The sequence below is a fragment of the Macrosteles quadrilineatus genome, unplaced genomic scaffold, assembly GCF_028750875.1.
Source record: "Macrosteles quadrilineatus isolate MER2022 unplaced genomic scaffold, UCM_ALF_1.0 Scaffold_2__2_contigs__length_208266976, whole genome shotgun sequence".
Taxonomy (NCBI): Eukaryota; Metazoa; Arthropoda; class Insecta; order Hemiptera; family Cicadellidae; genus Macrosteles; species Macrosteles quadrilineatus.
In genome coordinates, this window is record NW_026542595.1 from 48,288,587 (window position 1) to 48,310,029 (window position 21,443).

The 21,443-nt window shown below is 35.3% G+C and overlaps 1 protein-coding gene across 1 annotated transcript; it reads right to left on the bottom strand.

The window, feature by feature from the left end:
- Positions 1–225: 225 nt before the first annotated feature.
- On the bottom strand, positions 226–18,215 carry LOC128984753 (elongation of very long chain fatty acids protein 7-like). The gene is made up of 7 exons (XM_054404108.1): positions 18,090–18,215; positions 3,777–3,967; positions 2,946–3,035; positions 2,534–2,590; positions 1,730–1,835; positions 1,213–1,349; positions 226–650 (listed from the first exon to the last, which is right to left on the bottom strand). Exons 1-7 carry the CDS (start codon positions 18,166–18,168, stop codon positions 471–473), a joined length of 840 nt encoding a protein of 279 aa, XP_054260083.1. The 5' UTR covers positions 18,169–18,215; the 3' UTR covers positions 226–470.
- Positions 18,216–21,443: the final 3,228 nt, after the last annotated feature.

Below are 21,443 nucleotides of genomic sequence, written 5' to 3' on the forward strand. Positions count from 1 at the left end.
CCGATCTTTAAAATCTAGGTGTCATTTGATTTGGTATAAAATTTCCTAAATTTTGTTATTCTTGTGTTTTTTTTTTTTAACTCTAGTAGTTTTCATGTAATTTGAGGTAAAAGATTTTAGATGGCCACCATTTTGAAACGGCTATAGTCAACGAAATGAAATTTTGCATGTTTGTGTAACACGTTAAAATACACAAGTGTGTCAAATTTAAAGTTTGTACCTCGATTCAAACTCGAGTTATAAAGTTATTTATAAAAATCACATACAGACAGACAGACGGAAAACGAAGCTCCGGCGACCCATGTTTATAATGTAAAATATTCATGTATTAACCCAAGGAATAATCCTGTGATTTTTTTCGAGATAGTTCACAAACACCTGTATAATCTTACTGTCATCTTGAAGCTTACAGCTAAAGCTCTCCTAATCAGTTATGTCTGTAGCCCCTGCATTATGGTATATTCAAATTTTCACTCCGGTTTGACGTGAAGCCTCCTAGGCTTGATGACGTATGTCTGAATGTAAAAGTTGACAAAGAAAGCAGCGATGACGCTGACGTTGGTTATCCAGATGACGTTGAAGGCTTGAGACACTTCACAGCTGTTGAGGTACAAGTAGGCCAGGTAGGCGATCACTAAGGCAAACTGTGTCTGTGAATCAATGGAAGTAATTAGTATTCCATGATGTCCCTAGCCATTCAACTGATAATGGCAATAAAATTAAAATCATTTTTTGTGAAAGATAACCAAAGGTTGAAACTAAACTCAACGTATTTTATGCAAACTAAAACAAGTATATGTATTTTATTTCAGAGCCTAAGTATAAGAATGTGTCATCCAAATCAAACAAAGGTAAAACTCACAAAATACAAGTAAAACAACTTAGCCCTAAACTATCTGAATGCGGTTGTCTGATTTTCTTTTTTTGTATGTCCAAATTATTATAATTTTACGGTCTTTAGCGATGGAACGTTCAAACCCTGGTCGGTTTACCTTCTAACGTTGACCTTTTTTTCAAAAGTATTATTAATTGATATCTCAACAAGAAAAGCCACCGAAATCCTAGACAAATATTTGGGATCACACCAGTTACCAGATGTAATATCGAACACCATAACCAGTTGGCGATTGAGCCATTTTGAGCTTGTTACATAAATATGATAATTGTAAATATTCACTACAGCCTCAAAAGCGCTTGGATTGCCTGCCTTACCAGTTGCAACTTGGTGAGGTAGCGTTTCCACCAAAGATACTTGTGCACCTCGGGCCCCAGACTGGCCAGGAAGTAGTATGTGTACATAACCACGTGGACTAGGTTGTTGAGGATAATAGGTGGCGTCCCTTGTTGAGCTGAAACAAAACACTGGCTATTTACTTATGTAAAATAACAACAAACACATAGTAATTGTTTTTTTTTCTACTAAGACATCCCATAATCAATTTGCGGGTGCTTAACATCTTACAAATGTTATCCTAAAAATATCCAGGAAAATATATTAAGGATATCTCTCATAGGATAGCTCAATCACGTGTGCTTGTACGTGTACTTTTAATGAAAACAGTCTAGAAAAAAACTGTCTTGAATAAAAAAAAAATGTTTTATACATCTGACCTACACTGGCAACGTTAATACAGTGGCTCAATCATTAGCAACTTAACGAATAGCCAAATGACCTAAATTACATCGTATTTTATGAATAAGAAAATAACTAATAAAACTTAGCCAATACCTCTAATGTATCTCATGGACACCCAGGTGAAGAACACCATCGCCACGTGGTGATAAAGATGAAGGTAGGTAATGTGAGACTGCTTTTTCCGAAGCACCATTATGCACTGAAAAATCCAGCTTACTATAATTCATATTGCAAAATAACTTTTACTTTAAATTTAAAGTTCGAATATATAACAATGCTGGATGTTTGTATTGAGATTTTAACAGTTATAATACATTCCAATTTAGGGTTAGAGGATTTATGTTCTCTTACTCAAGTCTTTTTTAATGTTGCAGTTTCATAAACAGCCAAAGGCAATTTTCGATTAAAGAACTAAGCATCAGTGCTTAGTTCTGCTATTGAAATTGCCTGGTTATTTTGATCTTTCTAAGCACTATATAACGTTAAAATAGTGTTATTGCTTTTAGTCAACGGATCTCTCCACACAGACAACGTCCTCATCACCTAAGTACTGTAGGTAGATCTTCATATTACAGTCTAAACACGAGATCAAGTCATTATAACACAGTTATTGACTAAATATGAACTCGTGCACCTAGGGCAGTGACTTTCGCGCTTCAATCACAACGGATACCGTGTTTTACACATGTAAACTTAACTAAAACACTGTTGTGAATTTAACCAATAGGAGATTCACAATTTTAAAACCATTCATGCTGCTTCAAGAATTAATAAACTACTATAATACGTATGATTACGTACATTTGTAGAGAGAACATTGTTTCAAGTGCCACTACACAGATTAAATCATATAAAATATTCATCATACGTATTAACGTAAACTTTAACCAGGCTTACCGTGTCCAGAAGATCGATAATTTTGGAGCAAAGGTAGTGCCAAGAAGTGAGGTGAAACTGAAACGCAAACATCATCACGTTCATGTCAATATTGAATGATACTCAATCAAACATAAGTCAAATATTGCATGCTACTCAAATACTGTTAGTTTGATAATGTATGCTATAACGTGCACACATTATCCCAATTACGTGCAAACAAAGTCGGTCGAAATGAGGAACGTGCACTTTATTTGGATTACTTTGGCTTTTAAACGCTTAAAACTGACATGATAATGCTATTACAGAGAAAAGGTGACAGCATATTAATTTAATTCCAAACATTTACTGACTAATAGTGAAAGAATTGATTTTATAATTGAAAAAATAAGGTATATACATTCATTTTAAAAACATGGTTGCAATTACTTACAACATATCGCAACTCAAATGTGTTTCTAGGATCGGTAGGGTGGCAGCTGTGGTCAATCAGGTACCTGATAGCTGCACTGGAGGAAAACACCTGTGAAATTAAATAAAAATAAAACAAATTATGCTTGGCTAAAAGGACCCATGCTCCAACATTGCGCCAGTCACGCACCAAAAACAAGAATAAGAAGACATTTCAACGTAAATAAATGTTAAGGTTTTGGTTGAGCTATTGTTGTGCGAAAAACATCTATTACTCACCAAATAGAGGAAGGCACTTGAATCTACAATCACAAGGGGACTTGTTTTTTTCACAAACCGTCAGTAAAATGACATTTTTTGGGTGGTGGGAGCGTGTTTGCAGATTTTTGTCTTAACCCATTTGAAATATTGTACCTTTAAATGTTTAGATTTTGAGAAAGTTGATTTTGTTTTATACATAATTTGCCTTTGGGTTTGATTAATTGACACCAAATGAGGTTACTAACCTGTCGTCAATTAATCCTATATTTGTTCGTGACGACTGTAGTTTCGGGGTTAAACCCCCATTTTCAAATCTTCCACTTTATTCTGGTTTTGTCCTTGGCCGCACGCACTTGTACATAATTTTTGTAAATCTTAATGTTTCCATGTGTATGTGTGACGTATTTTGACAACGGCAATTGCAGGAAAATAGTCTAACAATTTGAGGACTGAAGGGAAATATTTGAAAATGGGGTTGTAGCCCCGAAACTATAGTCATCACGACAAATATATGATTGATTGACGACAGCTTAGTAACCTCATTTTATGTTGATTTTATTTCTGTTCACACCAAAACTGTAAATATATTTACCAAATAAAGCATCCACATATTGTAGGCCACTTGGAAGAGGTTGTAGAACATCATGAGTCGCTTCAACTCCATTGGTTCCTTGTATCTCATGTAGCTAGGTCCCAGTTTGAGCACCACTACCAGATAGAGAACTATCGTAGACAGGACAGGCAGCGGAGTGCTCACTAACAACCACGTGTCAATGACTCCCTCTGCAATCAGATGAGTGTAGTAATGTACATCTTGTCCTTGTAGTGTTTCTAAACTTTCAATATGTTTGTTTATGATAGTTAGGTATATAGAACTGCTAATTTACAATACATTTTTCGATATTACTGTAGATTTAAAATATAATTAAAGAGTGATTACCTCATTCAGGTCATAGTTTTCAAAAAGGTAGCCTATTTACATAAATGTCAAAAGATGTTTAGTCTCTTGTTTACAATCTGACTGTGGATAAACATTCAACTGAAGGAACATGTGTTAAGTTACAATTCACATTGTAACCACTATAAAGAAACTTGGTCAGCATAACTATATCTTTGACAATATAGTTGAACTTTATGTTTGAAAATTTAGACTCTAGAAATAATTAAAACATGATGGAGGTGAAGCCCTAAAGGAAATTATCTTTTTAATTACCATTCGTCACTTTGCTAGGTATCAAGCTTTAAAATGACGCGTCAATCGTAAAAATCTGCTTAGTAGTTTGGCTTGAAAAGGAATGTAACAGAAACCCCCATTATTGCATAAGGATACAGATAGAAGATAAATTGTAAATTACACTACCGTAGAATAAATAAATATATCGATTTTTGAAGAAATTGAGACAAAAGTAAACCCGGTTCCATGTGCAGGACTAAAACACGTAGTACGTTGTTATTTGTGGTTTTAATGCAGACATTTTCCATTTTTAGGCCCACATTGTGTCCACAGCCTCAAAAAACACAAATAAAGGCAATTTACTTTTACAGTTTGTTTGGTCCAATTGATATGTGAAGATAGGCGTGATTTTTACTATTTTAAAATTTAGGTCATGGTGAAGAGAGATACTTTTTTATACCTATAGTCTACATAAAACTGTTAACGTATGCAGTAAACAAAGTATAAATTCTTTAACAACCCATTTATCAAGTATTGGTGCTAAACTGAGATAGAGGTAGTAAATATACGATAATATGAAATCAGGTTTTAATAATGAGTTATGTGTCAGATTGTTTATGAAAATCAAGGTTGGTGTTATAGCATGAAACGTGTTTAAGATAGTGTCGGAATTAAATCAGAGTTATGGTGTCATGTATAACGTCACCAATCGCCTCGATGGCTCGTATCCTAGACAATGACAGTTGATGTGTCAGGTCTTAAATTGTAAATCTATAGGTAGTGAATTATAACACCCATATTCATGGTGCTTATTTTTTTATTAATATACAGGGTGAATAAAAAGTCAAGACCCCCCCCTCTAATATTTTTCCAAGTAAATATACAGAGATATCCTTTTGGCGGTCAAGCAATCTTAGCAGGAAGTTTCATTTTATCATTTTGAAATTTTTGAGTGCCCCCCCAAAAGGGGGGATTTGGGGGGCAACTCAAATATTTTAAATGTAAACCCCCTTCAAGTGACACCTCATTTTAAAGAGTTTACAAAAACTTAAAGAATGGTGAAAACTAGAGGTCGCTATCTCTTCTCTATCCAAAATGGTAGCCCGTCAAATGTTGTGGAAAATCAACGGTAAAATTGTTAATATTGGCTGCCATTTTGGATAGAGAAGAGATAGCGAGCTCTGGTTTTCACCATTCTTTAAGTTTTTATAAACACTTCAAAATGAGGTGTCCCTTGAAGGGGGTTTCTATTGAAACATTGTTAGTTGTCCCCCGAATCCCCCCTTTTGGGGGACACTCAAAAATTTTAAATGTAGACCACCTAAAGGATAAATCTGTATATTTACTTGGAAAAATATTAGAGGGGGGGGTCTTGACTTTTTATTCACCCTGTATAATTGACGTATCGGTCGTGTGGTTATTATTTTATGGTAAATGGATAAAAAGGATGGTGCAATTTAGGAAGACTCTGGAGAGACTGAAATAACATTTGTATATTTGTTATTGACCAATATCAGCTGTATCTACAGCCAATGATAACGTATGCTGGTTACATAATGTGGGTGTCCACTAATGTGTTGAAAGTAATACCAGTGTTGGTGTTAGTTATCTTTTAACTAAATGCTGCCGATAATAATGCCAGATTAGGTAGTGTGAGATCATAATCATATAAGCCAGTCGCCTAAACGAATAAAGTGATACCACAACAGGGGCCCTATTTTTGAAATGGTTGACTGTTGAGTTGAGTGTCGAGTCATTCTATTTCCAATCGTTTCGTATTTTTGAAACGATTGACGGTGGACTTATACAACCAAAACTACTCAACACCTATCGAGCTGTTGAGTGGAGGTTGACTGCACTTACTTCTTCCTCTCTTTTGGCAAAAAAATACTCTATTTGGGTCGACGCCATATTGTTTTGTTATTGCTTTAATTTACTAATTGTGATTTAGAGGTTATGTATTTGTTGTCAATGTCTTAGCACCCAATACTTTATGCGATTGTTAATTTTATTTACTGTGTCAATACTAGACTATTTAATCTATTTACTTTGTTATAAGACTATTTAATTTGTTTGAAATACACTAGGCATACTAACTTAATTGAACTTATTAAAAGATAATTATTGTTATTAGACCTATGATTTAAGGTATTAAAGATTGGTAGAGAGAAACAATATCATAGTTTGTTTCAATACCATTCACCTAACAAAGGGATCAAATTAATTTAAGTTACGATAAGCTTTCAGTGCAATGGCAAATAGCCATAAGCTTTAACCTAAATAAAAACATGAAACAAAACTATGAAGAAAACTAAAATAAGGTGATGTGTCCTGAAATAGATACGAAGAAAGCAAATAATAATGTATTTAGGATATGCCTAAACTTATAATGAGCTACACCATAAAATAATCAAACATCCATAGTAAATTTTATTGTTAATACTTATAAGTTTATATTAAGGTACTTTTGCAATCACTAAGATTAAGCAAGACATAACCTCAATCTCTCAAGAACGGAGTTGACAGTTTACCTCAGTATCTCGAAATATGGTAGATTGAGATTAGCTGATCCAGATTTTAGAGTAAGAAGAGGTAAAATCGAAGATCACAAAAACTCTGCATTGTGATTGGTTTAAAATGACGTCATCTGAATTTCGGGTGGTCGTATGCTCTACATTTCCAAAACGAGTCACTCAACTAGTGATTTCCAACTCACTTCCAAACTGTTGGATTTCAAAAATACCAAATCCTGTTGTTGGTTGAGTTGAGTGTTGACTGTAGAGTCAACTGTCAACCATTTCAAAAATAGGGCCCCAGGTTAGATATCCTTTTAGGGTGTTTCCTTGTGGCATCCAAATTGGTGTTAATGTAGACATCAGGTAAACTTTCTAATATGAGGGTGACAGAGCACGGTCATTGATCGTGATGCTAGAGTAGGCGATAGTCGAGATAGCCTATGATGGCCAATGTCTTGTGTTGAGTGCATATTTGGCGTGAGTCAAGATAACCTATTTAAGATTTCTATATACAAACTATACAGTATAAGTAATTTTGTTATGACAATGTCTTGGTATGAGATACTGTATTTGATATAGCCTATGATGAGAGAGCGACAACTTTTTTGGCGAAAGTGGTAACCTGTGTTGTATATCATGAGATAGATTTTTATTAGAGTGTCATCATAAGAAGTAAGTATAGGTGTAGGATCGTAAATAGCCAAGTTGGGTGTCTACGTATAGTGTCGAAGGCACAAATCACAGCGCCATGTGTTATTCATGTCTCCATTAGGCGATGATATCGTCTCCGCGCTCAACGCATTACTGATGAAACGATCAATCCTTCAGGCACGACATTTTATAACCTCCCTCTTTTGTTCTTGAGACAAACATAAACGGTTTAGTATAACATGGAGTTTAAGCAAACTTCGATAATAATCTAACTTCATTTTACCGATATTTAGCTTTATAATGCAAATGTTTACTTCTAAACTCTTTCTGAAGATGTTGGACATTTAAGTTGAGGATAGGGACATATTAATCCGAAACATTGAGTTCTTTCTACTGTACTTTTATTTAGTGATGACTATTTAAATTGGTGCTTAAGTTTTATTTTGAAGCTTACTTTGTTAATCTCCATTAAAATACTTTTCAGACGAAAATGAAACTTGTATAGTTTAGCTTAAGCAATATAAGTTTGATTGTTCAGCGTAAGCATATGTAACGAGGCAAATGTCAAGCTGAAAGATTCTTCCCACACGTTACGAAGAATTATGTTAAAGATAACTTTTTTCAAAATGCACCTAAATAATAAATCATATTATGTAAAATTGCTTGAACAAAAGCCACAAAAACATAACTTGTTATACAATTCTTAGTAACCCACGGATTCTAAAGGTACCATGATAAATTTATAAATGATTTAGGTTCAGACAATCATCTTTGGCCAAGACAACCTAAATTATTAGCCTATAGAGGTCTAAATATAATGATTATACATATTTTTGGTTTACTGTATTTAAAACGGAACAAAAGTATTACTAGCCATTTATCCTACTAATATTATAAATGAGAAAGTTTGGATGTATGGATGTATGGATGTATGTATGGATGTATGTTTGTGACAAGTGAACGCATTAGTATTTGATATAATTTAAACAACATACTACTCATTGATATATTTTTGAAACACTAAATGACTTTAATTTAAAAAAAAACCTTTATTGTTTACCCCACGAAACTTATTTTATGCTATGAATCTCAAAGGTTACATACAAGAAAGATAGCAACGAAGCAATGTTCTGTATGAACAGTTTCCTTGAGCACACAAGCTACAGTTCATGAGTTGGCCTAGTGGTGATGGCTTGCTAACTACGTGCCAGGAAACTGGGTCAGTAAAGCAACTGAATGTAGTGTATTCGCTTAACATTCAGGTGCGATTCAAACCAATGCAGATTCAAAATTATCTAATGCTGCATTCACGACATACTGTGAACAATGTTACGCAGTATGTAATTAGATTATTTATTTTATTAATTTACTGGTACACTTAAAATGGTTAGCCTATACCCTTTTATTTTGAACACTGCTTCCAGCACAACAATCTAAAAACGTTAACGATGATAATAGTTAAAGAACGAAGATTAACGGAGATTAAGTTAACGAAGATAATTAATAGGTTATACATAATTAGAAAATGGATAATATCGAGACTAATAAAAACTGATCTTATAGTAAGTTACCCAGACAACACATTCCTCAAAATGAAGTTTAGTATTGTATATAACATTTTTCCTGTTTCTATTTTTTTAATTGTATTTATATTTGTATTATTATGATTTTTTTTATTTAATAAATTTACATTTATATTTCTTATATTTATTTGCTTTGTTCGCCATACTATGCTTTACTCTTTACTTATTATTTGCGTTGTCTCCCCCATCCTTATCTTTGACGTCAAGACCAACTCCTACCATCGCGACACCACCACCTGGTTGCTCGTTCTGGGCCAACCCTGGACTTCAATAACCGACCAGCACGCCGTTCAACGTGACCTACGGGCAAACATATTCGCCACCGAGGTCAACGACGCCCCATTCGGGTGGTTGTCAACCCGTTCCAGGGATACCCTGGGCCAACCCTGGACTTCAATCACCGACCAGCACGCCGTTCAACGTGACCTACGGGCAAACATATTCGCCACCGAGGTCAACGACGCCCCATTCGGGTGGTTGTCAACCCGTTCCAGGGACACCCAGAAGTTCGTGTTTGGCTAGAATTCGCAGGTCGCCGGGAACCCCTTCGTGCCCTGGTCGTAGGAGCACTACGACTATTGTCTCCACTGTTAGGAGGCGACCAACGTTTAACGCCAACAGAATGGCCAGAAAAGAGAGGTTGGTCAACAAACTGAAGACGGCCGTGAACGCCAGTGCCAACATTATGCGGAAGTTAACCGGACGGCGTCCCCTACAGGTGAAATCGCCCAAAAGCTAGAGGAGCTGGATTATGAAATGAGCAACAAACAAATTACAATATTTACTATATAACGAAATTTAATAGGAAATATAAAACTTTATATGTTACAAACAACGATAAAATTTATTTTTTTGTTTAAATTCTATGAATAGGACATTAGGACTAAATTAAATGGTGTAGGCAATATTGTGCAGCCGGGAGTCGTTCATGTATCATGAATCTAACAAAAAACCACTAAGTGGTAACACTTCCCCCGCCAAGTCAGCAACCCAAAAAAGACAATAAATCACCACTTTTCCGCCAAGTAAAACAATGTAATGTATGTAAGTTTGGCCACTTGGCGGCAGACTTTTGCTTGTTTTTTTTCATTAAAGTTACGTTGGTGGATAATTTCACAAATCAACTTCTCTAATTAATTAGTCCAACTAAGTATAATAATTTCGAGGTAATCAGTAAATATAAAACCATCACTATTATGATTTTATGAAATGTGACACAATTAAGGTCAAATTTTGTAAAATAAGCTCTCATCTAGCAATGTACTATTGGGAGAGATACTTGCTCAATGAAACTAATTTTATGGTATTTTTTAAAGTGATCAAGCAAAAGTCTGCCGCCAAGTGGCCAAAATTACATACATTACATTGTTTTACTTGGCGGAAAAGTGGTGATTTATTGTCTTTTTTGGGTTGCTGACTTGGCGGGGGAAGTGTTACCACTTAGTGGTTTTTTGTTAGATTTTATTTATTTTTGTAGAAAATTAACAGTTAAAATAAAAATCCTCTTTTCTCTTATATATAGACCAGGGCACAACTACATATAAAATGCATTGGTGTTACATAAGTGTTCCGATAATTAAACCCGTATATCTAAAGACTAGTGTAAATTGAGCCCTTATTAGAGAAGTAAAAATGTAATCAAACAGATTAGGTTTGTTAGAAATAGCATAAGGCAAAACAAATATTGAAAAACTCATTTTTATCCTAAATTTACATATCACTTTTTACATTCACTTTTTTGCTTGTTTAACATACGTAGACGGATTTTCCCGATTGTTGTATTTGTTTTAGTGTATCAAAACATAAAACTAACCTTAGTACTAGTACTAAGTTTCAAGTTCCTAGGTTTCATATGTTTTGATAAGTAGTATTAAACTGTTAAAAATGACGAGCTGCTGTACCAGTGTACCATCAGTACACTGCATTTTTCAATGGAAAGTATCGGGGAATATCACTGCTCTAAGTAATTTTATATAGTAAGTAGCTCAAATCATTCGGTATACCTGAAAAAAATACTTTATAAAAGTTTTAAAATAATGTTTCAGCTGTTCCTATGAATTTCTCTAACATTTTAAATTAATTGAGATTTAATCGCAGCTGGTCCTTGTTTTGTTTTGATTTTAATCCCATGTTATTTAAATGGGCCAAAATCGTACTTTGAGGGCTTGCCAAGGGTTTATGGGTCAACGCACCGACTTGAGACCCTCAAAAGGCACATCTACACGCTAAGGGCTTTCAAACAACATAAAAAACATTAAAATTGAGCCAGTGGTTTGGGCTGTAGGTCCGTCAACATTTAAGGAGAAGAAGGAGAACACGGAAAATTTGTGAATTTTCAAACTAGTTTTTCTTGGCTCAAACACAACCTTTTTTTAAATTCTTTTGTTTATTTTGCTAAGAATGATTGCCCCTATCCAGTGGATGAACAATTATTTTAATAGCTTTTGTTTCTTCAGAGCTATAGACGAGTAAAAAAGCCACTTTGTCACGTCATGTATATATACACTGCAGCAGCTGAGTACCGCTGGGGGACTTGGCGGGGCGGAACGCTGCCGCGTTCCTTAATTTAGTGTAACCTACATATTTTTCACAGCACGTGTTTATGTGTTTGCGCTTATTGTCTAAAGTTAGGAAATAAAGAAATCAATTCGTTAAAATAATTTTTAGGATCTGAAAAAATCCATAAAAAGTTAGAACCGGACCTACAATCCACAACAGTCATTACACACAGAAGGCAGGTCTTCCAACTCTATTACCGCTTTGAAGTCGCATTCGAACTAAAGCGTGTTTGTCGTCATCTCATGATTAATTCCCCAGGTCCACGTTATCTCTTGCAGCGTTCAACTGAAGTTGTATGTTTCATCAAACTGCCATAGACCAAACACGTAATATAACATAAAATATACACATCATGGATATCTCAGTTAAAGATAGTTTGAGATAATATTGCAGTAAGAATGTACCATAAACAATATGATAATTTATGTACTGACACAAAAATTTTATTCAACTTGCATTAAGCTGCTATAAATACATACAGGGTGAATAACAAGTCAAGACCCACCCCCCCTTTAATATTTTCCCCATTAAATATACAGACATATCCTTTTGGTGGTCGTGCAATCTTAGCAGGATGTTTCATCATAGATAAAACATACTCCGTTTCATTTTATGATTTTGAAATTTTTGAGTGTCCCCCCAAAAGGGGGATTTGGGGGGTAACTCAAATATTTTTAAAGTAAACCCCCTTCAATTGACACCTAATTCTGAAGTGTTTACAAAAACTTAAGGAATGGCGAAAACTAGAGGTCGCTATCTCTTCTCTCTCCAAAATGGTAGCCCGTCAAGTGTTGTAGAAAATCAACGGTAAAATTGGTTCGTAATGGTAATATTGGCTACCATTTTGGATAGAGAAGAGATGGTGACCTCTAATTTTCACCATTCTTTAAGTTTTTGTAAACACTTCAAAACAAAGTATCAAAAAATTAGGGTTTCCATTTAAAATTTTTGAGTGTCCCCCCAAAAGGGGGGATTTGGGGGGCAACTAAAAATTTTTCAATGTAAACCCCCACCAAGTGATAGCTCATTTTGAAGTGTTTCCAAAAACTTAAAGAATGGTGAAAACCAGAGTTCGCTATCTCTTCTCTATCCAAAATGGTAGCCAATATTACAATTACGAACCAATTTTACCATTGATTTTCTACAACATTTGACGGGCTACCATTTTGGATAGAGAAGAGATAGCAACCTCTAGTTTTCACCATTCTTTAAGTTTTTGTAAACCCTTCAAAATGAGGTTTCACTAGGATATCTCTGTATATTTACTTGGAAAAATATTAGAGGGGGGGGGGGGGTCTTGACTTTTTATTCACCCTGTATATTAGAAAATGGATAATATCGAGACTAATCAAAACTGATCTTATAGTAAGTTACCTAGACAAAAGGTTATACAGTATCAGTGTCAGTACATAAATTATCATATTGTTTATGGTACATTCTTACTGCAATATTATCTCAAACTATTTTTAACTGAGATATCCATGATGTGTATATTTTATGTTACATTACGTGTTTGGTCTATGGCAGTTTGATGAAACTTACAACTTCAGTTGAACGCTGCAAGAGATAACGTGGACCTGGGGAATTAATCATGAGATGACGACAAACACGCTTTAGTTCGAATGCGACTTCAAAGAGGTAATAAAATTGGAAGACCTGCCTTCTGTGTGTAATGACTGTTGTGGATTGTAGGTCCGGTTCTAACTTTTTATGGATTTTTTCAGATCCTAAAAAATTATTTTAACGAATTGATTTCTTTATTTCCTAACTTTAGACAATAAGCGCAAACACATAAACACGTGCTGTGAAAAATATGTAGCTTACACTAAATTCATAATACAAGAACGACTCCCGGATGAACAATAGTGCCTATACCATTTCATCTAGTCCTAATGTCCTAATCATAGCATTTAAACGAAAAATTATATTTTATCTTTGTTTGTAACATACAAAGTTTTATATTTCCTATTAAATTTCGTTATATAGTAAATATTGTAAATTGTTTGTTGCTCATTTCATAATCCAACTCCTCTAGCTTTTGGGCGATTTCACCTGTAGGGCGCCGTCCGGTTAACATCCGCCAAATGTTACCACTGGCGTTCACGGCCGTCTTCAGTTTGTTGACCAACCGTAGTTTCTTTCGCCTCTCTTTTCTGGCCAACGACCTTCTGGCCATTGTGTTGGCGTTGAATGTTGGTCGCCTCCTAACAGTGGAGACAATAGTCGTAGTGCTCCTACGACCAGGGCACGAAGGGGTTCCCGGCGACCTGTGAATTCTAGTCGAACTCGAACTTCTGGGTGTCCCTGAAACGGGTTGACAAACACCCGAATGGGGCGTCGTTGACCTCGGTGGCGAATAAGTTTGCCCGTAGGGTGGCGAATATGTTTGCCCGTAGGTCACGTTGAACGGCGTGCTGGTCGGTTATTGAAGTTCAGGGTTGGCCCAGAACGAGCAACCAGGTGGCGGTGTCGCGATGGTAGGAGTTGGTCTTGACGTCAAACCTAAGGATGGTGGAGACAACGCAGCAGGACTTTGAAGCACCACCGCTGTGGCAAGATTGGCCATTTCACCTTCCTCCACTATGTCAACGGGGTCAACGACAAACGGCAGTTGTGCCCACGGTTGCGAGAGGTAGGTCTTCGTCCATGTCGCCCAAAGGCCCGTACAGACGTACCAACGGTTTCATGCTACATCGACAATAGCAAACTTCCCGTGCTCCAATTCGGGAAACTGTTCACACCTGCTTCGAGGTTATGCAACCCTTCACTCTTGACCAGTCGGGCCACAGCCTGCCACTGCCCCTTCGTTTCCTATTGTTCGGAAGAACATTGAGCGTATCCATCAGCTTCTTATAAAACCAGATCGCCGTTCAACGTAACATACGGACAGACGTATTCGCCACCCTACGGGCAAACTTATTCGCCACCGAGGTCAAGGACGCCCCATTCGGGTGGTTGTCAACCCGTTCCAGGGACACCCAGAAGTTCGAGTTTGACTAGAATTCGCAGGTCGCCGGGAACCCCTTCGTGCCCTGGTCGTAGGAGCACTACGACTATTGTCTCCACTGTTAGGAGGCGACCAACATTCAACGCCAACACAATGGCCAGAAGGTCGTTGGCCAGAAAAGAGAGGTGAAAGAAACTACGGTTTGTCAACAAACTGAAAACGGCCGTGAAAGCTAGTGCCAACATTAGGCGGAAGTTAACCAGACGGCGCCCTACAGGTGAAATCGCCCAAAAGCTAGAGGAGTTGGATTATGAAATGAGCAACAATCAAATTACAATATTTTTCCTACAGTCACCCGACAAAGCTGGCTTCCCTGTACTGTTTATAGTACAGAAAGCTGCTAATTGCTGCATATTTATACTTTGCCGTACGGTTTATACTTTGCCGTACGGGTTATACTTTGCCGCACATCAGGATTCCAACGAAACAACACAAAACAGCGTGGTTCCATTATGCACGTAATCCGTGTACGCTTGGAAATAGGTTGGCAACACTTAAATATAATTATACTATGAACAGCTGATTGACTATTATAACTATGATTTAACCTGTCATTTCGTGTTTATAGTTTCGGTATTTCTGAACTTTCTGGACTTTTCTTTTAAACGTTTTTAAAACCTTCCTACGATCTTAATAAACAAGAAAATACCATTTAAGCATTTTTTTTTTAGGCGCGGAAACCAATTCAAATTACAAAAACATACGGAACTATATTCTCAAAACGCGGAGCACATTTCTTGCCGAGGAAAAATAGCGGAGTGATATGGACCGCGGGTACTACTTTCTCTAGGGCACCATTTGTGTTGCCAGCTGAACCTAAAAACGTGTTGCATAGTGTTTGAAAGACTAATTATTTATATGCTTTATAGTGACTGTAGGAAAAATGTAATGTGTAACACGAGTGAAAAAGGCCTTTGCTGCACTCGAGATCATTCCACACTCGCTTGCGGCTCGTGCGTAAACATTGCTCTCGTGTGCAGCAAAGTGCCACTTTCACCACTAGTTACACAAATAACTATACTATATAACGAAGTTTACTAGGAAATATGAAACTTTGTATTGTTTACATTACAAACAAAGATAAAATATAATTTTTCGTTTAAATTCTATGATCAGGGCATTAGGACTAAATGAAATGGTTTAGGCAATATTGTGCATCCGGGAGTCATTCATGTATCATAATGTGTTTGCGCTTATTGTCTAAAGTTAGGAATTAAAGAGATCAATTCCTTAAAAGTTTTTTTAGGATCTGAAAAAATCCATAAAAAGTTAGATCCGGACCTACAATCCACAACAGTCATTACACACAGAAGGCAGGTCTTCCAACTCTATTACCGCTAAGAAGTGCTATCAAGAAAATTAGTTTTCATCTTCATATCATTTTCATCTTCTTCATATCATAGTCATAGTGATTTATATAATTTCTTATTTTGATCGTACCAGTGTTTCTATGAAAATCTATATACATTTTCAAATACATAAATTAGAACGAGACCCAATTTTCAAGAATTGTTGTAGTTTGTTGGGCTATAACTATGAGTGGGAACCTAAACTTAAAGACGACTATCTGCGAAAAGACAAACGGTAGATGGTCTTACATACATTTCCCTACCGTCACAATATAACTTTAACGTCAGACAATTCCCTAGCGACACAATATGTCCTTAATGCCATATATTTCCCTACTTTGCAAAATCATCGAAATTTCATCCGATTCTATCAAAAACTTTACAAGTTTGTTAGCACAATAGGACCGGTAAGCTTTGAAAACCCAACGACATATTAAAATACAAGGACAACCTCTATGGTTGGTAAACTTTAGAAAGACACATTGTCATTTATAATTGAAGTATACTTGGACATCCAATTCAAAAATCCTTAAATCTTTTTCAAAGAATAAACCTTAATGATATTTATTATTTTGGAAACTTTGCGATGTTGCTGTATCCGATTGCATCTAAACATTTAAACACTTTTGTCCAACATTATTTTAGTACGTTTCATAAGATTATATGTATGAAACACTTTATCTTTACATTAGGCGAATTAAAAAGTATTTGTCCGCTAATGTTTCAATCATAATTTGGGTTGAATTTATGTCCCATAAAATTACAGCGAATTTATTAAAAATAGGTAACTGAACGTGTTTATACCTCTTTAGTTTCATGAATCTCAAAAATATAACTTAACAAGTAGCTATCAAAAAAATTTCCCAAACAAAATTTTGACGAACCGATAAGTTAGTTCGTATTTTCGCTGAAAAAATCTGTCGACAATCATATAAGTATGCTATAGCATAGCCAACCACTATTTTAATCACATGTTTTGCAAAGTAATGCAACCTAAATTATTGGCCTATAGAGGTCTAAATATAATGATTATACATATTTTTGGTTTACTGTATTTTAAGCGGAACAAAAGTATTACTAGCCATTTATATTTGATATCATTTAAACAACATATTACTCATTGATATATTTTTGAAACACTAAATCACTTTAATCTAAAAAAACCTTTATTGTTTACCTCACGAAACTTATTATATGTTATGAATCTCAAAGGTTACATACATGAAAGATAGCAACGAAGCAATGTTCTGTATGAACAGTTTCCTTGAGCACACAAGCTACAGTTCATGAGTCGGCCTAGTGGTGATGGCTTGCTAACTACGTGCCAGGAAACTGGGTCAGTAAAGCAACTGAATGTAGTGTATTCGCTTAACATTCAGGTGCGATTCAAACCAATGCAGATTCAAAATTATCTAATGCTGCATTCACGACATACTGTGAACAATGTTACGCAGTATGTACTTAGATGATTTATTTTATTAATTTACTGGTACACTTATAATGGTTAGCCTATACCCTTTTATTTTGAACACTGCTTCCAGTGTTCAAAATAAAAGGGTTTAGACATCAAGACATCCCGTTTAGACCATCTGTAGCCAATAATTGTTATTCACAAAACACATACTGTAGTTGAATAAGCCTCTAACACAATGCACTAGTTGTAAATTAATAAATAGCCCACATCGAGTAAAATTATGATTGTTGGTGTGGCATAAGCTTACTGTAGTTTAAAATAAGTTGTCCTCAATTAGCTTGGTTGAAGGTTATGGGACAAATGCATTCCAAAGCAGTACACTTTGTCGGTTGTTTGAATCAACTACGTAAATAAAAAAACTGGCTAACAATTTAACATGGTAATGTGATGTATATAATTTAATAAACAGTCAATGAGAGTGTCTAATTTATCTGAAATAATTTATATCAAACTACCTTTACAGCCCCTACGTCTATATGTACTTAGGCCAAGAATCTATATAGATTAGGCCAAGAAAACACAACTTCCGGAGCACAACACGTTTTTCAAAGCATTTAAATAAGTTAAAAATGTAAAAATCGCTCAATCTTACCTTTATCAATATACTGATAGTAGTCCTCCGGTCTGATAAGGGTGGTTCCTGCCGTCGTGGCATTAGACAAGACCTCCATGGTAACAAGGGTGAAGTAACTAAGGACAAGACGCACCTTACTGCTACCTCATCTGCCCTCCAACTGCTGAGATCAGTACAATAGATTCATAAGGTCCATTTTGGCTCTCCAAGACCAATTGTTTGAAAAACTCTACCCGGAATCAAGCCGGTCCAGTTTTTATTGTTGTGTGCAGTTTTTGTTTTATCGAAGGCTGTGCACAATTTGGCACGACGCGCTGCTAGAGTGACTTTCGGTTGAGTTCTACTTGGCTGTGACGTACAAAGAAGTTTTTTGGTAGAAAGAGTTTTGTAGCGATGGTTGAATAGGTTATAAAGGTATGTTTTGCCAACTGTTTTCCGGTATTTAATTTATGATTAATTGGTTGAGTTAACTGAAAGTGCCCTTTTCGTTTGTAGTTCAACACTGCTTTTAAGACAATTTTAAGGGCAATATAAGTATTTTAGACAACAGATTGTGTAATTAGTTATCGAAATCCTAAACAATAGTATAAGAAGTAACTCTATTCCTTGTTTTCGGGACGAATTGCATTGTACCCGGGCCATTCGTACAACTATATTTTCAACAAGTAATTTTAATAGGTTTTCTGAACACGTTTGTTTGCTAGAGAATCACATTAAGAAACTTTAGTTCACTCGGCTACGATCTGTTAAGTATCTTCTTATATTTTTCCGGAATAGGAGATAATTAGAGTAGGGCTTTAGAGTGATATTTAATGACGATCTATCAATGACAACGGTATAACTATGGTACCGATATGCAAATTTTGTTTTCCTTTAATGTTGCTGTTATTTTTGTTTTAAAATAACCATATGTTAAACAACCATACAGTATATACATGTCTAAATGTACTGTCTCTCTTGGACAATATATTTAGGAATTTCAACACAAAAATTACTACCACACAGTTTTGTTATCAAATTAAATACATGCTCCATATTAGTACGTTATTTATCATAATCCTAATAACACAAACAAAGTATCGCACACATATAATATAGTTGTGTAAAGGTGTTCTTAAATTTAATTCCCTTCCATTTTTAGGTATAAGGGCGTTTAGCATGTAAGATTTCATTTAAAAACCTTATCAAATAGTCTGCATTGCTGTTGGACGTATGTATCTTCAAAAACTCCGCATTCTCTTTGCTGTCTTCTAATTACGAAAGCACACTGCTAAACACCTTGAAATGAAAGCTTCAAATTAGTTTGCGCAAACCCGGGAAATCTACTGCTCAAAACTAAGCGAAACACGCAACAACAATGTCGCCACTAACCAAATGCAAAGCGTCTATTATAGATTTTGTATACATGTTAAAATGTGTGTTATTAAGACTATTGTGAATAAAGTGTTATTTCGTTAACAAGTAATAATTTAAATAATTTAAATAATTTGAGCGTGGTCAAATGTGATTTTTTTTAAATTGTTGCTTTTTTACTATTTAGTTGTTTTGGTGGTTGAATGATTAATAACGATATGTTTTTTGGACAGCCTGTTTACAAATTAATGCCAATAAACTTACTATTACATCTCATAAGCAAAACTAGTTATGGTAGAAGACAGCATTTAACATTTCAACAACTCAACACTCAGAGAAAGATTAAATTCTGACCAATGTATTTTACTCATTGAATAACTTCTTGATCAACATCGTACGTGTTATTACATTACCTGAAAAAAAATACACGTCTAATAACACTAGTAATAATATATTTACACTTATACTGTTGAGTTGACTCACAAGACTAAAGCTCGCCTATTGGGTCTGATGATGATTAGCGTGTCCAATCGAAATCGATCACCACTTACCATCTTCCATGTGTATTTACCGTCTTGTGAGTCAACAGTATAAGTGTAAATATATTATTACTAGTGTTATTAGACGTATATTTTGTTTTTTGTTTTTACCAATTCAAGCGTGTTATAAATACCCGTTATTTGGATCGTTCATAGTCAAGTTACCTTTGTAGATACTATGAATAAAAAATCACGTAAAATGTATTAAGTATGTATGGGTAATGGAATCAGCCATATACTGAAATATTGACTTATATTCGGAGCATGAAAACAGGCGTGGATCTATGAATAGACGTTACAACAAGTAATTGTGTATTCCCTTTACTCCTCTAGGAAAACATTCTAACAAATAACTAAATAGTGAATGTCAGCACCAATTATATTAATTCTACTATGTATTTTGGTTTATTTTTACATAATTATAAGCTGCATTATACGTTGCCACGTGCAGGGCACAGCTATTTCAGACTGTTCAGGTGTGTTTTTCAGAGATAAACAATCTAATGTAGTTACAGTGCCAGAATTTTTTTATTTTATTTCCCACATTTAAGGATATGCCGAAGACGAATCCTGTCCCACCCTCAGTCCGAGATGCTAACCAGAAGGCTATTCAAATCAAATCAAATCAACATACTTTTATTCCAAAAATTAAACAGTACAATAATAGAACAATACATTACATGGAATTATTCCCCCGGAGAGACTGTTGATCTGTGGTCGGGGGAAGAGTTCTTGTAAACCATTGTTAGGCAATATACGAAGTATTTAAAATTTGTTCGATGCTATTACCTACATCTACTAAAAATTAAAAAAGACAAAGACCTTTATAAATTGAATATTAGAAAGGAAACCCCTAATTTGATTTGAAATTATTATTAATCCATACAATCTGTTTTAATAAGCAAAATTGTAAAATATTTAAGCTACGAAACGTAGAGTGGTTTCTACAAACAATGGGGTTGTATTAATTAAACTTGGTCCCACTTACTTACTCCATGCCCTTACTCGTGTGGCCAATTGAAAACTAAGGCGGTCTTGGGCCTCGCCAACCATGTGCTTCCAGGATCCTCTGCCCTCTGCCAGCTCCAGGTCTGCTCCCATACTCCTTAGGTCCTTTCTAGCTTCGTCAATATATCAAATGTTTCTAACTTTGTCCCACTACATTAAAATAATGTATTTTCTTCTGTAGCTTGTTTGAAAGTTTCAAAATAAATCACACAAGGCATAACACTCCACTCTACACTCATCCTTTACTCATATTTTTGTTAACAAACTCACATATACATGGCAGCAATAACAACACTAATAATAATAAAAATCGTAATATTACTTCAGTGTTAGTGGTAGATTATCAAACCATTCATCAAGAATCGTATAGTGTGATATTTTCAAATTTATTTGAGAAATTTTCTGGAATATCTCATTAACTAATAAGTTTGCAATGTAGTTTATTAGAATACGAGGAACCATCGTAAAATCC